This window comes from Coturnix japonica, unplaced genomic scaffold, assembly GCF_054131305.1.
Source record: "Coturnix japonica strain WE unplaced genomic scaffold, WE-NBRP24 Scf085, whole genome shotgun sequence".
Classification (NCBI taxonomy): domain Eukaryota; kingdom Metazoa; phylum Chordata; class Aves; order Galliformes; family Phasianidae; genus Coturnix; species Coturnix japonica.
The window spans coordinates 66602-85782 of NW_028188988.1; the positions used below are offsets into that span (position 1 = coordinate 66602).

Here is a 19181-nt window from a genome sequence, read left to right on the forward strand (position 1 = left end):
GTGAAGGGGGGATGATGAAGGGGGGGAGGGTGAAAGGAGAGGGAGGATGAAGGGGGAGATGGTAAAGGGAGATGGATGCTGAAGGGGGGAGGATGAAGGGAGGATGGTAAAGGAGAGGGATGAAGGGGGAGATGATGAAGGGGGGATGATGGAGGGGGGATGGTGCAGAGGGTCGGGGGCTGCTCCCCCCCCCCCAAATCAGCCCCGTTACCTTCCTGAGCTTGTCGTACTCAATGAGCTCCGGGCGGTGTCTGTGGATCAACGCGTTGAAGGCAAGGCCGTCCTTCCAGCTGCAACACAGGGCAGGGGGCAGCCCCATAGATTGGGGTCAGCCCCATAGAGAGATGGGCTTCAGCCCCATAGAGAGATTGGGGTCAGTCCCATAGAGAGATATTGGGTTCAGCCCCATAGACAGATTGGGGTTAGCCCCATAGAGAGATGGGGGTCAGCCCCATAGAGAGATTGGGGTCAGCCCCATAGATAGACTGGGTTCAGCCCCATAGACAGATTGGGGTCAGCCCCATAGAGGAGATGTCCTTCAGCCCCATAGAGGAGGTGTCCTTCAGCCCCATAGAGGTGTCCTTCAGCCCCACATCCCCTTTTACCCCCGATTTCTGCCCCACACCTGATGTGGAAGTTCTGCACGTTGACGTTCTTGTAGGGCGCTGTTTTCCTTTGGCACCATAAGAGCAGCCCCTCCTTGGCCGAGGTCTCTGCAAAGGGATGGAAGGGTTCAGCCCCATAGCTCTGCCCCATAGCTGACCCCATAGCTGAGCCCCATAGCCGTGCCCCATAGCTGCCCCATAGCCCTGCAGCCCCATTACCTTCCATAAAGGGATGGATTCAGCCCCATAGCGGTGCCCCATAGCCGTGCAGCCCTATGACCTGGGTCCAGCCCCATAGCTGCCCCATAGCGGTGCCCCATAGCTCTGCAGCCCCATTACCTGGGTCCAGCCCCATAGCTGCCCCATAGCTGCCCCATAGCCGTGCCCCATAGCTGTGCCCCATAGCTGCCCCATAGCTGCCCCATAGCTGTGCCCCATAGCTGCCCCATTACCTTCCACGGAGATGTCCTGGATGGCGAATCGAAGGATGATGGTCCAGATCATCCCCAGCGTCATCTTGGCGTTACCATCAACGATCTCTGGGGGGGGGAAGGGGGAGATAAGAGCTGATAACAGCGACTGATAAGGGAGCAGGGCACTGATTGATAAGGGAGCTTGTATTGCTTGCCCTGCTTGCATTGCCTGCACTGCATTGCCTGCACTACTCTGACGTTATGTGCTCAGCTGGATCTGCTTGCATTGCTTGCATTGTCTGCCTTGCATTGCTTGCATTACCTGCCTTGCATTGCTTGCACTGCTTGCATTGCCTGCCTTGCATTGCTTGCCCTGCTTGCATTGCCTGCCTTGCATTGCTTGCACTGCTCTGACGTTATGTGCTCAGCTGGATCTGCTTGCATTGCTTGCCCTGCATTGCCTGCCCTGCATTGCCTGCCCTGCATTGCTTGCCCTGCATTGCCTGCCTTGCATTGCCTGCCCTGCATTGCCTGCCCTGCATTGCTTGCATTGCCTGCCCTGCATTGCTTGCATTGCTTGCCCTGCATTCCCTGCCCTGCCCCATGCCCTGCAGCCCGGACTCACCCTCGGCCCCGATGGAGACCAGTTTGACCCCTTTGCTGGCGATGAAATCCAGCGCCTTGTTGACGTTGTTGATCTTGTGCACCCGCATTTTGCCGCGCTCCGGCTTCGGCAGCCGCTCACCTGGGGGGGGGAAAAGGGGGGGGGATGGAAACGGGGCTGCATTGGAGCCAGGGGAATATTGGACCCAGGGCTGCAATGGAGCCAGGGCTGCATTAGAACCAGGGCTGCGTTGGAGCCAGGGCAATATTGAACCCAGGGCTGCAATGGAGCCAGGACTATATTGAACTCAGAGCTGTGTTGAAACCAGGGCTGCATTGGGGCTGCATGCTGCCCCCGTCCCAAGGCAGGCCATGCAATGCAATGCAATGCCATGCAATGCAATACAATGCAATGCAGTGCAATGCAATGCAATGCCATGCCATGCCATGCAATGCCATGCAATGCAATACAATGCAAAGCAATGCCATGCAATGCAATACAATGCAATGCAATGCCATGCCATGCCATGCAATGCAATACAATACAATGCAATGCAATGCAATACAATGCAATGCAATGCAATGCCATGCAATACAATGCAATGCAATGCAATACAATGCAATGCAATGCAATACAATGCAATGCAATACAATGCAATGCCATGCAATGCAATACAATGCAATGCAATACAATGCAATGCCATGCCATGCAATGCAGTACAATGCAATGCAATGCAATACAATACAATGCCATGCAATGCCGTGCCATGCAATGCAATACAATACAATGCAATACAATACAATGCAATACAATGCAATACAATGCAATACAATGCAATGCAATACAATGCAATACAATGCCATGCAATACAATGCAATGCAATACAATGCAATACAATGCCATGCAATGCAATGCCATGCAATGCAACACAATGCAATGCAATGCCATGCGATGCGATGCAATGCCATGCAATGCCATGCAATACAATGCCATGCCATGCAATGCAATACAATGCAATGCCATGCCATGCAATACAATACAATGCAATGCAATACAATGCAATGCAACACAATGCAATGCAATGCAATGCAATACAATGCAATGCAATACAATGCAATGCAATGCAATACAATGCAGTGCAATGCAATGCCATGCCATGCCATGCAATGCAATACAATACAATGCAATGCAATGCAGTACAATACAACACAATGCAATGCAATGCAGTACAATGCAATGCAATGCAATGCCATGCCATGTAATGCAATACAATGCAATGCGTTGCAATCTGACCTGAGATGACCTCGAGCAGCAGCATCAGCTTCAGCCCATCACGAAAATCCTCGTCGATGTTGTCGATGTGTGTCCCGGCTTTACGCAGGTGGGAGTTGCACCAGGCCGTGAACGTCTGCGGGGACAACATAGAACCCATAGGAACCCATAGGAACCCCATAGAGCTGACACCCCATAGAAACCCCATAGAGCTGACACCCCATAGAAACCCCATAGAAACCCCATAGGAACCCCATAGAGCTGACACCCCATAGCAAACCCCATAGAGCTGACACCCCATAGAAACCCCATAGAAACCCCATAGAGCTGACACCCCATAGAAACCCCATAGAAACCCCATAGAAACCCCATAGGAACCCCATAGGAACCCCATAGAGCTGACACCCCATAGAAACCCCATAGAAACCCCATAGAGCTGACACCCCATAGAAACCCCATAGAAACCCCATAGAAACCCCATAGGAACCCCATAGGAACCCCATAGAGCTGACACCCCATAGAAACCCCATAGAAACCCCATAGAAACCCCATAGGAACCCCATAGAAACCCCATAGAGCTGACACCCCATAGAAACCCCATAGAAACCCCATAGCAAACCCCATAGAAACCCCATAGAAACCCCATAGAAACCCCATAGAGCTGACACCCCATAGAAACCCCATAGAGCTGACACCCCATAGAAACCCCATAGAAACCCCATAGGAACCCCATAGAGCTGACACCCCATAGCAAACCCCATAGAGCTGACACCCCATAGAAACCCCATAGAAACCCCATAGAGCTGACACCCCATAGAAACCCCATAGAAACCCCATAGAAACCCCATAGGAACCCCATAGGAACCCCATAGAGCTGACACCCCATAGAAACCCCATAGAAACCCCATAGAGCTGACACCCCATAGAAACCCCATAGAAACCCCATAGAAACCCCATAGGAACCCCATAGGAACCCCATAGAGCTGACACCCCATAGAAACCCCATAGAAACCCCATAGAAACCCCATAGGAACCCCATAGAAACCCCATAGAGCTGACACCCCATAGAAACCCCATAGAAACCCCATAGCAAACCCCATAGAAACCCCATAGAAACCCCATAGAAACCCCATAGAGCTGACACCCCATAGGAACCCCATAGAAACCCCATAGAGCACCCCATAGATCTGACACCCCATAGAAACCCCATAGAAACCCCATAGAAACCCCATAGAAACCCATAGACCCCATAGAAACCCCATAGAGCTGACACCCCATAGAACCCCATAGAAACCTCATAGAAACCCCATAGGAACCCATAGAACCCCATAGAAACCCCATAGAAACCCCATAGGAACCCCATAGGAACCCCATAGGAACCCCATACAGCTGACACCCCATAGAAACCCCATAGAAACCCCATAGGAACCCCATAGGAACCCCATAGATCTGACACCCCATAGGAACCCCATAGAAACCCCATAGAAACCCCATAGAAACCCCATAGGAACCCCACAGAACCCCATAGGAACCCCATAGGAACCCATAGAAACCCCATAGAAACCCCATAGCAAACCCCATAGAGCTGACACCCCATAGAGCTGACACCCCATAGAGCTGACACCCCATAGATCTGACACCCCATAGATCACCCCATAGATCTTTATGGGGGAGGCTGGGTTTATGGGGGGGGGTCTATGGAGGGGGGTTGTGTTTATGGGGTGGTTTATGGGGGGGTTGTGTTTATGGGGGGGGTCTATGGGGGGGCTGGGTCTATGGGGGGGTCTATGGGGGGGGTTGTGTTTATGGGGGGGTCTATGGGGGGGGTTATGGGGGGGGTTGTGTTTATGGGGGGGGTTGTGTTTATGGGGTGGTTTATGGGGGGGGGGTTGGGTTTATGGGGGGGTCTATGGGGGGGGCTGGGTCTATGGGGGGGTCTATGGGGGGGTCCCACCCTTGGCACCAGGAGCCGCATTGTGCTGAGCAGGAAGTTGGTTGGGGCAGGAAATGAGTCCAAACATTGAACAGCAGGAAGGAAACGGCCCTAAAACTGCGGGGACTAATAGGGCTGAACCTTAATGGGACCCTAATGGGGCAGAACATTATGGGGTACAGCTCCTTATGGGGTAAAGCTCCTTATGGGGTAAAGATCTTTATGGGGTAAAGATCCTTATGGGGCAGAACCTTAATGGGACCCTAATGGGGCAGAACCTTATTGGGACCCCTAATAGGGCAGAACCTTATGGGGTAAAGCTCCTTATGGGGCAGCCCCATAGTGGGGCAGCACCCTAATGGGGGAACCCCTTAATGAGACACCTAATGAGGCAGCCACCTTATGGGGCAACCCCTTAATAGGACAATCCCATAATGGGGCAGCCCCTTAATAGGATCCCCATTAAATCCCATTAAATCCCATTACTTCCCATTCTGCCCTATTGGGTGTTACTGGGAACAGGATGAACTGGGACAGGGCTGGATTCCTGTCATTCCTTGCCCTTATATGGACTGAGGAGCAGCAGGGGGAGGAAGGAAGGGGGAGATGGGACCCTATATGGGATCCTATATGGGATATGGGATCCTATATGGGATCCTATATGGGATCCTATATGGGATATGGGATCCTATATGGGATCCTATATGGGATATGGGATCCTATATGGGATATGGGATCCTATATGGGATCCTATATGGGATATGGGACCCTATATGGGATTTGGGATCCTATATGGGATATGGGATCCTATATGGGATATGGGATCCTATATGGGATATGGGATCCTATAGGGGATATGGGATCCTATATGGGATCCTATATGGGATATGGGATCCTACATGGGATATGGGACCCTATATGGGATCCTATATGGGATATGGGATCCTATATGGGATATGGGATCCTATATGGGATCCTATATGGGATATGGGATCCTATATGGGATATGGGACCCTATATGGGATCCTATATGGGATATGGGATCCTATATGGGATATGGGACCCTATATGGGATCCTATATGGGATATGGGATCCTATATGGGATCCTATATGGGATATGGGACCCTATATGGGATATGGGACCCTATATGGGATCCTATATGGGATATGGGATCCTATATGGGATCCTATATGGGATATGGGACCCTATATGGGATATGGGACCCTATATGGGATATGGGATCCTATAAGGGATATGGGATCCTATAAGGGATATGGGATCCTATATGGGATATGGGACCCTATATGGGATCCTATATGGGATCCTATATGGGATATGGGATCCTATATGGGATATGGGATATGGGATCCTATATGGGATATGGGATCCTATATGGGATATGGGATCCTATATGGGACCCTATATGGGATATGGGATCCTATATGGGATCCTATATGGGATATGGGACCCTATATGGGATATGGGATCCTATATGGGATATGGGATCCTATATGGGATATGGGACCCTATATGGGATCCTATATGGGATATGGGACCCTATATGGGATATGGGACCCTATATGGGATATGGGACCCTATATGGGATCCTATATGGGATATGGGATCCTATATGGGATATGGGACCCTATATGGGATATGGGACCCTATATGGGACCCTATATGGGATATGGGATCCTATATGGGACCCTATATGGGATATGGGATCCTATATGGGACCCTATATGGGATATGGGATCCTATATGGGACCCTATATGGGATATGGGATCCTATATGGGACCCTATATGGGATATGGGATCCTATATGGGACCCTATATGGGATATGAGACCCTATATGGGATATGGGATCCTATATGGGATCCTATATGGGATATGGGATCCTATATGGGATATGGGACCCTATATGGGAGATGGGATCCTATATGGGAGATGGGATCCTATATGGGAGATGGGATCCTATATGGGAGATGGGATCCCAGCTGGTCTCCTATATGGGATATAGGATCCTACATGGGATATAGGATCCCAGCTGCCATTCCTATATGGGATATAGGATCCCAGCTGCCATTCCTATATGGGGTATAGGATCCTATATGTGCTATAGGATCCTATAGGGGAAGCCTTGATGTGATACTGGCTGTTGTCCAAGGCAGAAACCAGGTTGGATGATAAAGGGGTGAGTCAGGGCACAGGGCGGACCCACATTCTATGGGGCACAGGCTGCCCCGAAGCATTGCTCATTAACACACCCTCATTAACAACTCATTAACGAGCCTCATTAGCAGCCTTAAGGACACCCAGTGTGCTCCTATTCATTCCAAACCCCATTAATTAGAGCAGAAAAGATCCTAAAGCTCTTATAGGGCCACATCCTGACCCTATATGTGTATATAGGGCCACATCCTGACCCTATATGTGTATATAGGGCCATATCCTGACCCTATATGTGTATATAGGGCCATATCCTGACCCTATATGTGTCTATGGGGCCATATCCTGACCCTATATGTGTCTATGGGGCCATATCCTGACCCTATATGTGTCTATGGGGCCACATTCTGACCCTATATGTGTATATAGGGCCACATCCTGACCCTATATGTGTATATAGGGCCATATCCTGACCCTATATGTGTCTATGGGGCCATATCCTGACCCTATGTGTGTCTATGGGGCCATATCCTGACCCTATGTGTGTCTATGGGGCCACATCCTGACCCTATATGTGTATATAGGGCCACATCCTGACCCTATATGTGTCTATGGGGCCACATCCTGACCCTATATGTGTATATAGGGCCACATCCTGACCCTATATGTGTCTATGGGGCCACATCCTGACCCTATATGTGTCTATGGGGCCATATCAGGACCCTATATGTGTATATAGGGCCACATCCTGACCCTATATGTGTCTATGGGGCCATATCCTGACCCTATATGTGTATATAGGGCCACATCCTGACCCTATATGTGTATATAGGGCCATATCCTGACCCTATATGTGTCTATGGGGCCACATCCTGACCCTATATGTGTCTATGGGGCCACATCCTGACCCTATATGTGTCTATGGGGCTGCATCCTGACCCTACATGTGTCTATGGGGCCACATCCTGACCCTATATGTGTATATAGGGCCACATCCTGACCCTATATGTGTCTATGGGGCCACATCCTGATCCTATATGTGTATATAGGGCCACATCCTGACCCTATATGTGTCTATGGGGCCATATCCTGACCCTATATGTGTATATAGGGCCACATCCTGACCCTATATGTGTCTATGGGGCCACATCCTGACCCTATTAGCGTTTATAGGGCGGATGTTGCTGTTCCTTTAAGCACATATTTGGGATTCCAGGCCTGGGATGGGGCTGGTTCCAAGCAGTGGGATGGACACAGCTGCCCCATAAGGGCCCTATAGAAAAAGCTGCCCCTATTTGGCTTCTTTATATGGGAAAATGGACTCATAGGATTCATAAGGGGGTGAAGGGGAGACCCTAAAACCCCAAAGCTGCCCCATTGCTGGCCCTAGGACCCCAAAGCTGCCCCAGTGACCCCAAAGCCACCCCATTGCCAGCCCTAAGACCCTAAAGGCCCCCTAGAACCCCAATGCCAGCACTAGGACCCCAAAGCCACCCCTAAGACCCCAAAGCTGCCCCTAGGACCCCAAAGCCGCCCCAATGCCGGCCCTAGGACCCCAATGCTGACCCTAGGACCCCAAACCCACCCCAATGCCAGCCCTAAAACCCCAATGCCAGCCCTGGGACCCCAAAGCTGCCCCTAGGACCCCAAAGCCGGCCCTATGACCCCAAAACCACCCCAATACTGGCCTTAAGACCCCAAAGACACCCCTAGGACCCCAAAGCCCCTCTAGGACTCCAAAGCCACCCCAAAGCTGCCCCTAGGACCCCAAAGTCGCCCCACTGCCAGGTCTAGGACCCCAATGACCCCAAAGCCACCCCACTGCCGGCCCTAGGACCCCAAAGACCCTAAAGCCACCCCAAAGCTGCCCCTAAGACCCCAAAGCTGCCCCTAGGACCCCAAAGCCACCCCACTGCCGGCCCTAGGACCCCAATGCTGACCCTAGGACCCCAAAGCCGCCCCAATGCTGACCCTACAACCCCAAAGCCCCCCTAGGATCCCAAAGCCACCCCGATGCAGGCCCTACAACCCCAATGCCAGCCCTAGGACCCCAATGCCAACCCTAGGACCCCAATGCCAACCCTAGGACCCCAAAGCTGAGGCTAGGACCCCAAAGACCCTAAAGCCGCCCCAAAGCTGCCCCTAAGACCCCAAAAGCCACACCACTGCCAGCCCTATGACCCCAAAGCCACCCTAGGACCCCAAAGCTGACCCTAGAACCCCAAAGCCACCCCACTGCCAGCCCTAGGACCCCAAAGCCCCTCTAGGACCCCAAAGATGCCCCAATGCCAGCCCTAGGACCCCAAAGCTGACCCTAGGACCCCAAACCCACCCCAATGCCAGCCCTAAAACCCCAATGCCAGCCCTGGGACCCCAAAGCCCCTCTAGGACCCCAAAGCCACCCCAAAGCTGACCCTAGGACCCCAAAGCCACCCCAATGCCAGCCCTAGGACCCCAAAGCCACCCTAGGACCCCAAAGCTGCCCCTAGGACCCCAAAGCCACCCCACTGCCAGCCCTAGGACCCCAATGCTGGCCCTAGGACCCCAAAGCCGCCCCAATGCTGACCCTACAACCCCAAAGCCCCCCTAGGACCCCAAAGCCACCCCGATGCAGGCCCTACAACCCCAATGCTGGCCCTAGGACCCCAATGCCAACCCTAGGACCCCAAAGCTGAGGCTAGGACCCCAAAGACCCTAAAGCCGCCCCAAAGCTGCCCCTAAAACCCCAAAGCTGCCCCTAGGACCCCAAAGCCACCCCAATGCCAGCCCTAGGACCCCAATGCTGCCCCAAAGCTGCCCCTAGGACCCCAATACCAGCCCTAGGACCCCAATGCCAGCCCTAGGACCCCAAAGCTGCCCCTAAGACCCCAATACCAGCCCTAGGACCCCAAAGCCACCCCAAAGCCGGCCCTAAACCCCACAGCGTGTCTGCCATCCCCCATCCCACCCCAATGTTGGCTCCCAGCCCCATATAACCAGCCATAAACAGGCGGTGCCAGCCTCACCCCACAGCTGTGCCAGGCAATGGGGCAGGGATGGGGCCGGGTTTAGGGTGACGCCCCACGTCCCGCCCCATAGCGTCACTGCAGCCATAGGGCACCCCATAGACAGCCATGGGACAGCCTATAGGGCACGGGAAGGATATAGGGTGGTTATAGACCCTGTAATAGGGTTATGGGATCCCCCATAGCAGACATGAAGGCTATAGGGTGGCTATAGGGTGGCCATTGGGTAGGGTTCCAACCCCATAATAGGGCTATAGGAACCCCCATAGGGGACATGAAGGCTATAGGGTGACTATAGGGTAGGGTTCCAGCCCTATAACAGCTCTATGGGATCCCCTATAACGGACATGAAGGCTGTAGGGTGGCTACAGGGTGGCTATAGGGTGGGGTTCCAGCCCTATAACAAGGCTATGGGATCCCACAGTGGACATAAAGGCTATAGGGTGGCTATAGGGCAGCTATAGGGCAGGGTTCCAGCCCTATAACAGCTCTATGGGATCCCCTATAGCAGCCATGAAGGCTATAGGGCGGCTATAGGGTGACTATAGGGCAGGGTTCCAGCCCTATAACAGGGTTATAGGATCTCCTATAGCAGACATGAAGGCTATAGGGCGGCTATAGGGTGGCTATAGGGTGATTATAGGGCGGCTATAGGGCAGGATTCCAGCCCCATAATAGGGTTATGGGATCCCCTATAGCAGCCATGAAGGCTATAGGGTGGCTATAGGGCGGCTATAGGGCGGCTATAGGGTGATTATAGGGTGACTATAGGGCAGGGTTCCAGCCCTATAACAGGGTTATGGGATCCCCTATAGCAGACATGAAGGCTATAGGGTAGTTATAGGGTGGCTATAGGGTGATTATAGGGCAGCTATAGGGTAGGTTTCCAGCCCTATAACAGCTCTATGGGATCCCCTATAGCAGCCATGAAGGCTATAGGGTGGCTATAGGGTGATTATAGGGCAGGGTTCCAGCCCTATAACAGGGTTATGGGATCCCCTATAGCAGCCATGAAGGCTATAGGGTGGCTATAGGGTGATTATAGGGCAGGGTTCCAGCCCCATAACAGGGTTATGGGATCCCCTATAGCAGCCACCTCCCAAAGCCCTCAGTCCCTTCTTTCTCCCTCCCTCATTAAACCCCAATTAAACCAAAGCCATTAATTAAACCAAACCAACGGTCACCGGTGACTCTCCCCCCCCCCCGATCCCATACAGTTATAGGGTCAGTGCTGGAATATAGGGTCAGTGCTGGAATATAGGGTCAGTGCTGGGATATAGGGTCGGTGCTGGGATATAGGGTCGGTGCTGGGATATGGGGTCGGTGCTGGGATATGGGGTCGGTGCTGGGATATAGGGTCGGTGCTGGGATATAGGGTCGGTGCTGGGATATAGGGTCGGTGCTGGGATATAGGGTCGGTGCTGGGATATAGGGGCAGTGCTGGGATATAGGGGCAGTGCTGGGATATAGGGGCAGTGCTGGGATATAGGGGCAGTGCTGGGATATAGGGGCAGTGCTGGGATATAGGGGCAGTGCTGGGATATAGGGGCAGTGCTGGGATATAGGGGCAGTGCTGGGATATAGGGGCAGTGCTGGGATATAGGGGCAGTGCTGGGATATAGGGTCGGTGCTGGGATATAGGGTCGGTGCTGGGATATAGGGGCAGTGCTGGGATATAGGGGCAGTGCTGGGATATAGGGGCAGTGCTGGGATATAGGGTCGGTGCTGGGATATAGGGTTGGTGCTGGGATATAGGGTCGGTGCTGGGATATGGGGTCGGTGCTGGGATATAGGGGCAGTGCTGGGATATAGGGTCAGTGCTGGGATATAGGGTCAGTGCTGGGATATAGGGTCGGTGCTGGGATATAGGGGCAGTGCTGGGATATAGGGTCAGTGCTGGGATATAGGGTCAGTGCTGGGATATAGGGGCAGTGCTGGGATATAGGGGCAGTGCTGGGATATAGGGTCAGTGCTGGGATATAGGGTCGGTGCTGGGATATAGGGGCAGTGCTGGGATATAGGGGCAGTGCTGGGATATAGGGCTGCCCTTCCTCCCCCCCCCTCCTCCTCTTCCTCCCCCCCCCCGTTGCCCTTTAGTCCCGTTGTTGTATTTCCCCATTCCTGAGCATGGGGCGGATCTTCCTCCTCCCCCCCCCCCTTAAAAAACAACACTTATAAAGCTTTAAAGGGCCAGAGAATGAAGCCCCCCCCCCCCCCATATAACAGCCCAACCCCCCCCCCAAACAACAGCCCCCCCCCCAAAACAACACCCCCCTCCCCCAAACAACAGCCCACCCCCCTCAAACAACACTCCTAAAGCTTTAAAGGGCCGGGGAATGAAGCCCCCCTCCAAATAACAGCCCAACCCCCCCCCCAAACAACAACACCCCCCCCCCCCCCTCAAACAACACTCCTAAAGCTTTAAAGCACCAGGGAATGAAACCAAATCAGAGCCCCCCCCCCCCAAACAACAGCCCCCCGCTCAAAAGCAGCCCCCCCCACCCCCAGGACCCCTCTGTACCCCCCCCCCCCAAACTCAGGACCCTCCCCCCAACCTCAGAGCTCCATTATACCCCCTCACCCCCAACTCAGGACCCCTCTGTACCCCCCCCACCCAAGAGCTCCATTAGTTTCATTAGCCCCCCCCCAACTCAAGACCCTCCCCCAAACTCAGAGCTCTATTAACCCCCCCAACCTCAAAGCTCCATTATATCCCCCCCCCCAACTCAAGACCCCTCTGTACCCTCTCAGAACCCCCCCCCCCCCAATTCAGATCTCCATTATATTCCCCCCCCCCCCCAACTCAAGACCCCCCCCCAACTCAGAGCTCAATTACCTCCCCCCCCCCCCAACTCAGGACCCCTATGTACCCCCTCATAACCCCCCCCCTCCCCAGGACCCCACTGTACCCCCTCAGAACCAGCCCCCCCCCAACTAAGAGCCCCATTAGCTCCATTATACCCCCCCACCCCAACTCAAGACCCCTCTGTACCCCCTCAGAACCCCCCCACCGCCCCCCCCACTCAGGACCCCCCCCCAACTAAGAGCTCCATTATCTCCATTACCCCCCCCCAACTCAAGACCCCTCTATACCCCCTCAGGACCCCCCCCCCCCCACTCAGGACCCCTCTGTACCCCCTCAGAACCCCCCCCCCCCCAACTAAGAGCTCCATTAGTTTCATTACCCCCCCCACAAACTCAAGACCCCTCAGGACCAGCCCCCCCACAGCACCTCAGCCCCCCAATAACCACCAGCCCCCCAACTCAAGACCCCTCAGGACCCCCCCCAAGCCTCCCCCCCCCCATAGCCCCCCATGGCCACCACTGCGGCCTAGTGCGGCCTACTGAAGCCTACCGAGGCCTAGTGCGGCCTACTGCGGCCTAGTGCGGCCTACTCAGGCCTACCGAGGCCTCACCGACCCCCGGCGCCCCCTCCCCACCCTCCCCCCAGTCCTCCATCCCCCCTTCGGGCCTTACCTTCCTCTGTTGCTTCTCCCAGGCCGGATCGAGCAGCAGATCCCGATCCCAATCGTCCTCCTGGGCCATATAATCCCCGTTGGTCCCCGGCCCGTTCCCTCCATAGGAGTAAGGCTGCCCGGCGCTGTGATAATCCACCATGGCCGCTCCGTTCGGCTCCGCTCCCAACACTGCGCCCTCACGCACTGCGCATGCGCGACGCGCCCTTGCCAGGCCACGCCCACTCCGCGCCAAGCCACGCCCATATCACGCCAGGCCACGCCCACTTTCGGCCTCTCCCCTTGTTCATATTCACGAGGTGGGCGGAGTCTGCGCACAACCCCAGCTCTTAATTAGCATAGACACGCCCACTCCGTGCCACGCCACGCCCACTCCGCCTCACCCCTTGTTAATATTCATGAGCCTGCGCTCCGTCTCCGTCATTGCTAATTAGCATAGCCACGCCCACTCCACGGTCTCCCCTTATTAATATTCATGATATGGGACTGATTCTACGTCCCGCCCCCAGTTCTTAATGCTAATTAGCATAGCCACGCCCACTCCACGCCAGGCCACGCCCACCACCCCCGTCGTTAATATTCATGAGGTTTGTTGGGCCAGCGCCCCCCCTCCATTAATATTAATTATACGCATGCACTACACGGGCTCATTAATATTAATGAGCCCCGCCCAGCCCCCGACCTCCCTACCGTATTAATATTAATGAGCGCTCATTAATACGTGGCCCAATAATCCTTAGCCAATTAACAGACGGGTCCTAACCCCTCCTCATTATTATGCATAACACCCCGCTAATGAATTATGCATGATTATTACATGAATATTCATGAGGACCCCCCCCCAGTGTTGGCCCCTCACCGCCATTGCAACGACGCCGCTTTGCGACGCTGCCGCCAAGCGATGACGCCGCCGCGCTTTACGGCCTCTCCTGTCGCCATGGCAACGGCGCGACGAGAGGCGGAAGTGATCGCTGAGCGGCGCGACGACGCCGACGCGCTTTACGGCTGCGGCGTTGCCATGGAGATGGCGCGCCTAGCTGGGAGGCTGTGACGTCATCATTATGAGCCGGAAGTGATGGCGAGCGAGCCGGAAGTAAACCGGAAGAGCTGTCAGAGACTCGAACGATGACGTCAGAGACTCAATGACGTCAGAGACTCAGACGATGACGTCAGAGACCTAATCCCGCCCCCCCATAAATAATAACCAAAAAAACAACCAAAAAAATCCGCTTTATCGCTCCGTACCGTACACCGGAAACTCCCCCCTCCCCCCCCTTAAATCCCTCCCGGAAGTGACGTAGCGATCTGCCCCCTCCCCCACTGCCCCCCCCCCCCCATTGCCGGCAATGGAGGCCCCGCCCCTCCCCCACCCCCATTAAGGCAATGGGCGCTATTCATATTATGGGGGGGGGGGGGGGGGGTGGATGTTTGGGGTTAAAAAGGGCGAAAAAAGGCAATTTGAAAGCAACGCCCGATTGAGAAAGATTGAAGGGGGGGGGGGGGGAGGACCCTATTGATGTGGGGCAGCCCCACTGATGTGGCATCGACCCCCAGGGATGGAGGGAGACCCCAGAGATGTGGGGCAGATCCCCATTAGTTGTGGGGTAGAGCCCAGCTAAGGGGGATGGGACCCCATAGATGTGGGGCTGACCCCATAGGTGTGGGGCAGAGCCCCTCGATTTAGGGCAGCTCCTATAGATGGGGGGCAGACCCCTCCATGTTAATCAGTCCCCATAGATGTGGGGCAGCCCCTCGATGTGGGGCAGCCCTCTATGTATGAATCAGTCCACGTAGATGTGGGGTAGCTCCCATTAATAAGGGTCAGCCCCATCGATGTGGGGCAGCCCCATAGATGCGGGTCAGTCCGCATAGATATGGAACAGCCCCCTTTGATGTGGGTCAGTCCCTCGATGTGGGGCAGCCCCATAGATGCGGGTCAGTCCCCTCAATGTCAGGCAGCCCCATAGATGTGGGTCAGTCCCCTCAATGTCAGGCAGCCCCATAGATGTGGGTCAGCCCCACAGATGCAAGTCAGTCCCCTCAATGTGGGGCAGCCCCATAGATGTGGGTCAGTCCCTCGATGTGGGGCAGCCCCATAGATGAGGGTCAGCCCCATAGATGAGGGTCAGTCCCTCAATGTGGCTCAGCCCCATAGACGTGGGTCAGTCCCTCGATGTGGGGCAGCCCCATAGATGTGGGTCAGTCCCCATAGATGTGGGGCAGCCCCATAGATGTGGGTCAGTCCCTCGATGTGGAGCAGCCCCATAGATGTGGAGCAGCCCCATAGATGTGGGTCAGTCCCCATAGATGTGGCTCAGCCCCATTGACGTGGCTCAGCCCCTCGATGTGGGGCAGCCCCATAGCTGTGGGGTTTCACTCCCGGATGCTGGCAGAGTAGGAGAACTGGGGGAAGTGTGTGCGCTGATCCCCATCCAGGGCGTCCATGTTGTCATCTGTGGGATGGGGGGGGGCACAAACGTGAGTCCTCCCAGCGCCCCACACTTATGGGGCAGGGCGGGGGGGCGCTGTGGGGCTGGGGGTGACGTACAGCGGTCGGGGGGGGTGATGGTGATGGACTGAGCCGTGAACTCGTCGTCGAAGTAACGAGTGTCGATCTCTGACGTCACCTGGGGCCGGAACGGGGGCTGCAGCTGTAACACAACAACACAGTATAACAACACAACACAACAACACAACAGCACAATGTAACACAATGTAACAACACAACAACACAATGTAACACAACAACACAACAACACAATATAACACAACAACACAATGTAACAACACAACAACACAACACAACAACACAATGTAACACAACAACACAATGTAACACAAAAACACAATGTAACAACAACACAACAACACAACACAATATAACACAACAACACAATGTAACAACACAATGTAACACAACAACACAATGTAACAACAACACAATGTAACAACAACACAATGTAACACAACAACACAATATAACACAATATAACAACACAACAACACAATGTAACAACAACACAACAACACAACACAATATAACACAACAACACAATGTAACAACAACACAACAACACAACACAATGTAACACAACAACACAATGTAACAACACAACAACACAATATAACACAACAGCACAATATAACAACACAACAAACAACACAACACAACAGCACAATACCACAACACAACACAATAGAACAACACAATAGAACAACACAACAACACAACACAATAGAACAACACAATAGAACACAATATAACAACACAACAACACAATATAACAACACAACACAATGTAACAACAACACAACAACACAATGTAACACAACAACACAACAAACAACACAACAACACAATGTAACAACACAACACAATATAACACAACAAACACAACAGCACAATAGAACAACACAACACAATATAACAACACAACAGCACAATACCACAACACAACACAATAGAACAACACAACAACACAATATAACAACACAATATAACACAACAGCACAAAATAACACAACAGCACAACAACACAATATAACAACACAACACAATATAACACAACACAACAGCACAATAGAACACAACACAACAACACAACAACACAACACAATACAACAACACAACAACACAACACAACAACACAACATAACAACACAACAACACAACACAACAACACAACATAACAACACAACACAACACCCCCCCACCTTCCTCTGCAGCACGTCCTGCCAGTTGATGGAGGCGAAGAATCGATGCTCCATCACCTCCTGAGCGTCCGTGGGGCCACCGCCCAACCTGGGGGGCACACAGCGCCCCACAGCGTCACCCCATTGCACCCCATAGCGTCACCCCATAGCGCCCCACAACACCACACAGCGCCCCACAGCGTCACCCCATAGCGTCACCCCATAGCGCCCCACAACACCACACAGCGCCCCATAGCGTCACCCCATAGCGCCCCACAACACCACACAGGGCTCCATAGCATCACCTCATAGCACCCCATAGCGACCCACAGCGTCACCCCATAGTGCCCCACAACACCCCATAGTGCCCCATAACGCCACCCCATAGCACCCCAACCCCCCCATGGAAGCCCCCCAACCCCCCCATGGGAGCCCCCAAAGTCCCCCAGCATAGAAGCCCCCAAATCCCCAATGGAAGCCCCCAAAGCCCCCTAACCCCCCATGGAAGCCCCCCAACTATCCCATGGGAGCCCCCAGACCCCCCCAAACCCGCTATATAAGCCTCCCATCCCCCAATGGAAGCCCCCAGACCCCCCATAGGAGCCCCCAGACCCCCCATAGGAGCCCCTCAAACTCCCATAGAAGCCCCCAGACCCCCTATAGGAGCCCCCAGACCCCCCCAAACCCCCATGGAAGCCCATCAAATCCCCATAGAAGCCCCCAGACCCCCAAAAGGAGCCCCCAGACCCCCTATAGGAGCCCCCAGACCCCCCCAAACCCCCATGGAAGCCCCTCAAACCCCCATGGAAGCCCCCAGACCCCCAAAAGGAGCCCCCAGACCCCCATAGGAGCCCCCAGACCCCCTATGGAAGCCCCTCAAACCCCCATGGAAGCCCCTCAAACCCCCATGGAAGCCCCCAGACCCCTCATAGGAGCCCCCAGACCCCCCATAGGAGCCCCCAGGCCCCCCCAAACTTCCATAGAAGCCCCCAGGCCCCCTATAGGAGAACCCAGACCCCCCCTAACCCCCCATAGAAGCCCCCAGACCCCCCCAACCCACTATATAACCCCCAGACCCCCCCATTACCTCTGCTTGGGGTCCTTTTTGAGCAGGCCGGCCAGCAGAGCTTTATACCCCCATGGAAGCCCCCATACCCCCCCAAACCCACTATATAAGCTCTCCATCCCCCAATGGAAGCCCCCAGACCCCCCCAACCCCCCATAGAAGCCCCCAGCCCCCCCATTGGAGCCCCCAGACCCCCCCAAACCCCCATAGAAGCCCCTCAAACCCCCATGGAAGCCCCCAGACCCCCCATAGGAGCCCCTAGACCCCCCCAACCCCCCATGGAAGCCCCCCAGACCCCCATAGGAGCCCCCAGACCCCCCATAGGAGCCCCTCAAACTCCCATAGAAGCCCCCAGACCCCCTATAGGAGCCCCCAGACCCCCCCAAACCCCCATGGAAGCCCATCAAATCCCCATAGAAGCCCCCAGACCCCCAAAAGGAGCCCCCAGACCCCCATAGGAGCCCCCAGACCCCCCATGGAAGCCCCTCAAACCCCCATGGAAGCCCCCAGACCCCCAAAAGGAGCCCCCAGACCCCCATAGGAGCCCCCAGACCCCCTATGGAAGCCCCTCAAACCCCCATGGAAGCCCCTCAAACCCCCATGGAAGCCCCCAGACCCCTCATAGGAGCCCCCAGACCCCCCATAGGAGCCCCCAGGCCCCCCCAAACTTCCATAGAAGCCCCCAGGCCCCCTATAGGAGCACCCAGACCCCCCCTAACCCCCCATAGAAGCCCCCAGACCCCCCCAACCCACTATATAAGCCCCCAGACCCCCCCATTACCTCTGCTTGGGGTCCTTTTTGAGCAGGCCGGCCAGCAGAGCTTTATACCCCCATGGAAGCCCCCATACCCCCCCAAACCCGCTATATAAGCCCTCCATCCCCCAATGGAAGCCCCCAGACCCCCAAAAGGAGCCCCCAGACCCCCATAGGAGCCCCTAGA

The 19181-nt window shown here is 54.5% G+C and overlaps 1 protein-coding gene and 1 pseudogene across 4 annotated transcripts in view; both read right to left on the minus strand.

Annotated features, from left to right (window-relative positions):
• LOC146751481 (alpha-actinin-4) overlaps positions 1 to 13654 on the minus strand; it is a 32060-nt gene extending 18406 nt beyond the window's left edge. For all 3 annotated transcript variants that reach the window (XM_085534538.1, XM_085534539.1, XM_085534540.1), the window contains exons 1-6: positions 13483 to 13654; positions 2916 to 3030; positions 1644 to 1763; positions 1058 to 1144; positions 626 to 713; positions 212 to 290 (exon numbers count right to left, since the gene is read on the minus strand). In XM_085534538.1, the coding sequence (XP_085390664.1) occupies positions 212 to 290; positions 626 to 713; positions 1058 to 1144; positions 1644 to 1763; positions 2916 to 3030; positions 13483 to 13623 (630 nt within the window). In that variant the 5' untranslated portion in view covers positions 13624 to 13654. The remainder of the gene's footprint in view (positions 1 to 211; positions 291 to 625; positions 714 to 1057; positions 1145 to 1643; positions 1764 to 2915; positions 3031 to 13482) is intronic.
• Positions 13655 to 14694: 1040 nt separating this feature from the next.
• The window catches only part of LOC107307290 (RAC-beta serine/threonine-protein kinase-like), a 20414-nt pseudogene continuing 15927 nt past the window's right edge, over positions 14695 to 19181 (minus strand). The window contains exons 9-12 of the transcript XR_014941508.1: positions 18262 to 18353; positions 17196 to 17283; positions 16030 to 16132; positions 14695 to 15934 (exon numbers count right to left, since the gene is read on the minus strand). The product of XR_014941508.1 is annotated as an RAC-beta serine/threonine-protein kinase-like (transcript). The remainder of the gene's footprint in view (positions 15935 to 16029; positions 16133 to 17195; positions 17284 to 18261; positions 18354 to 19181) is intronic.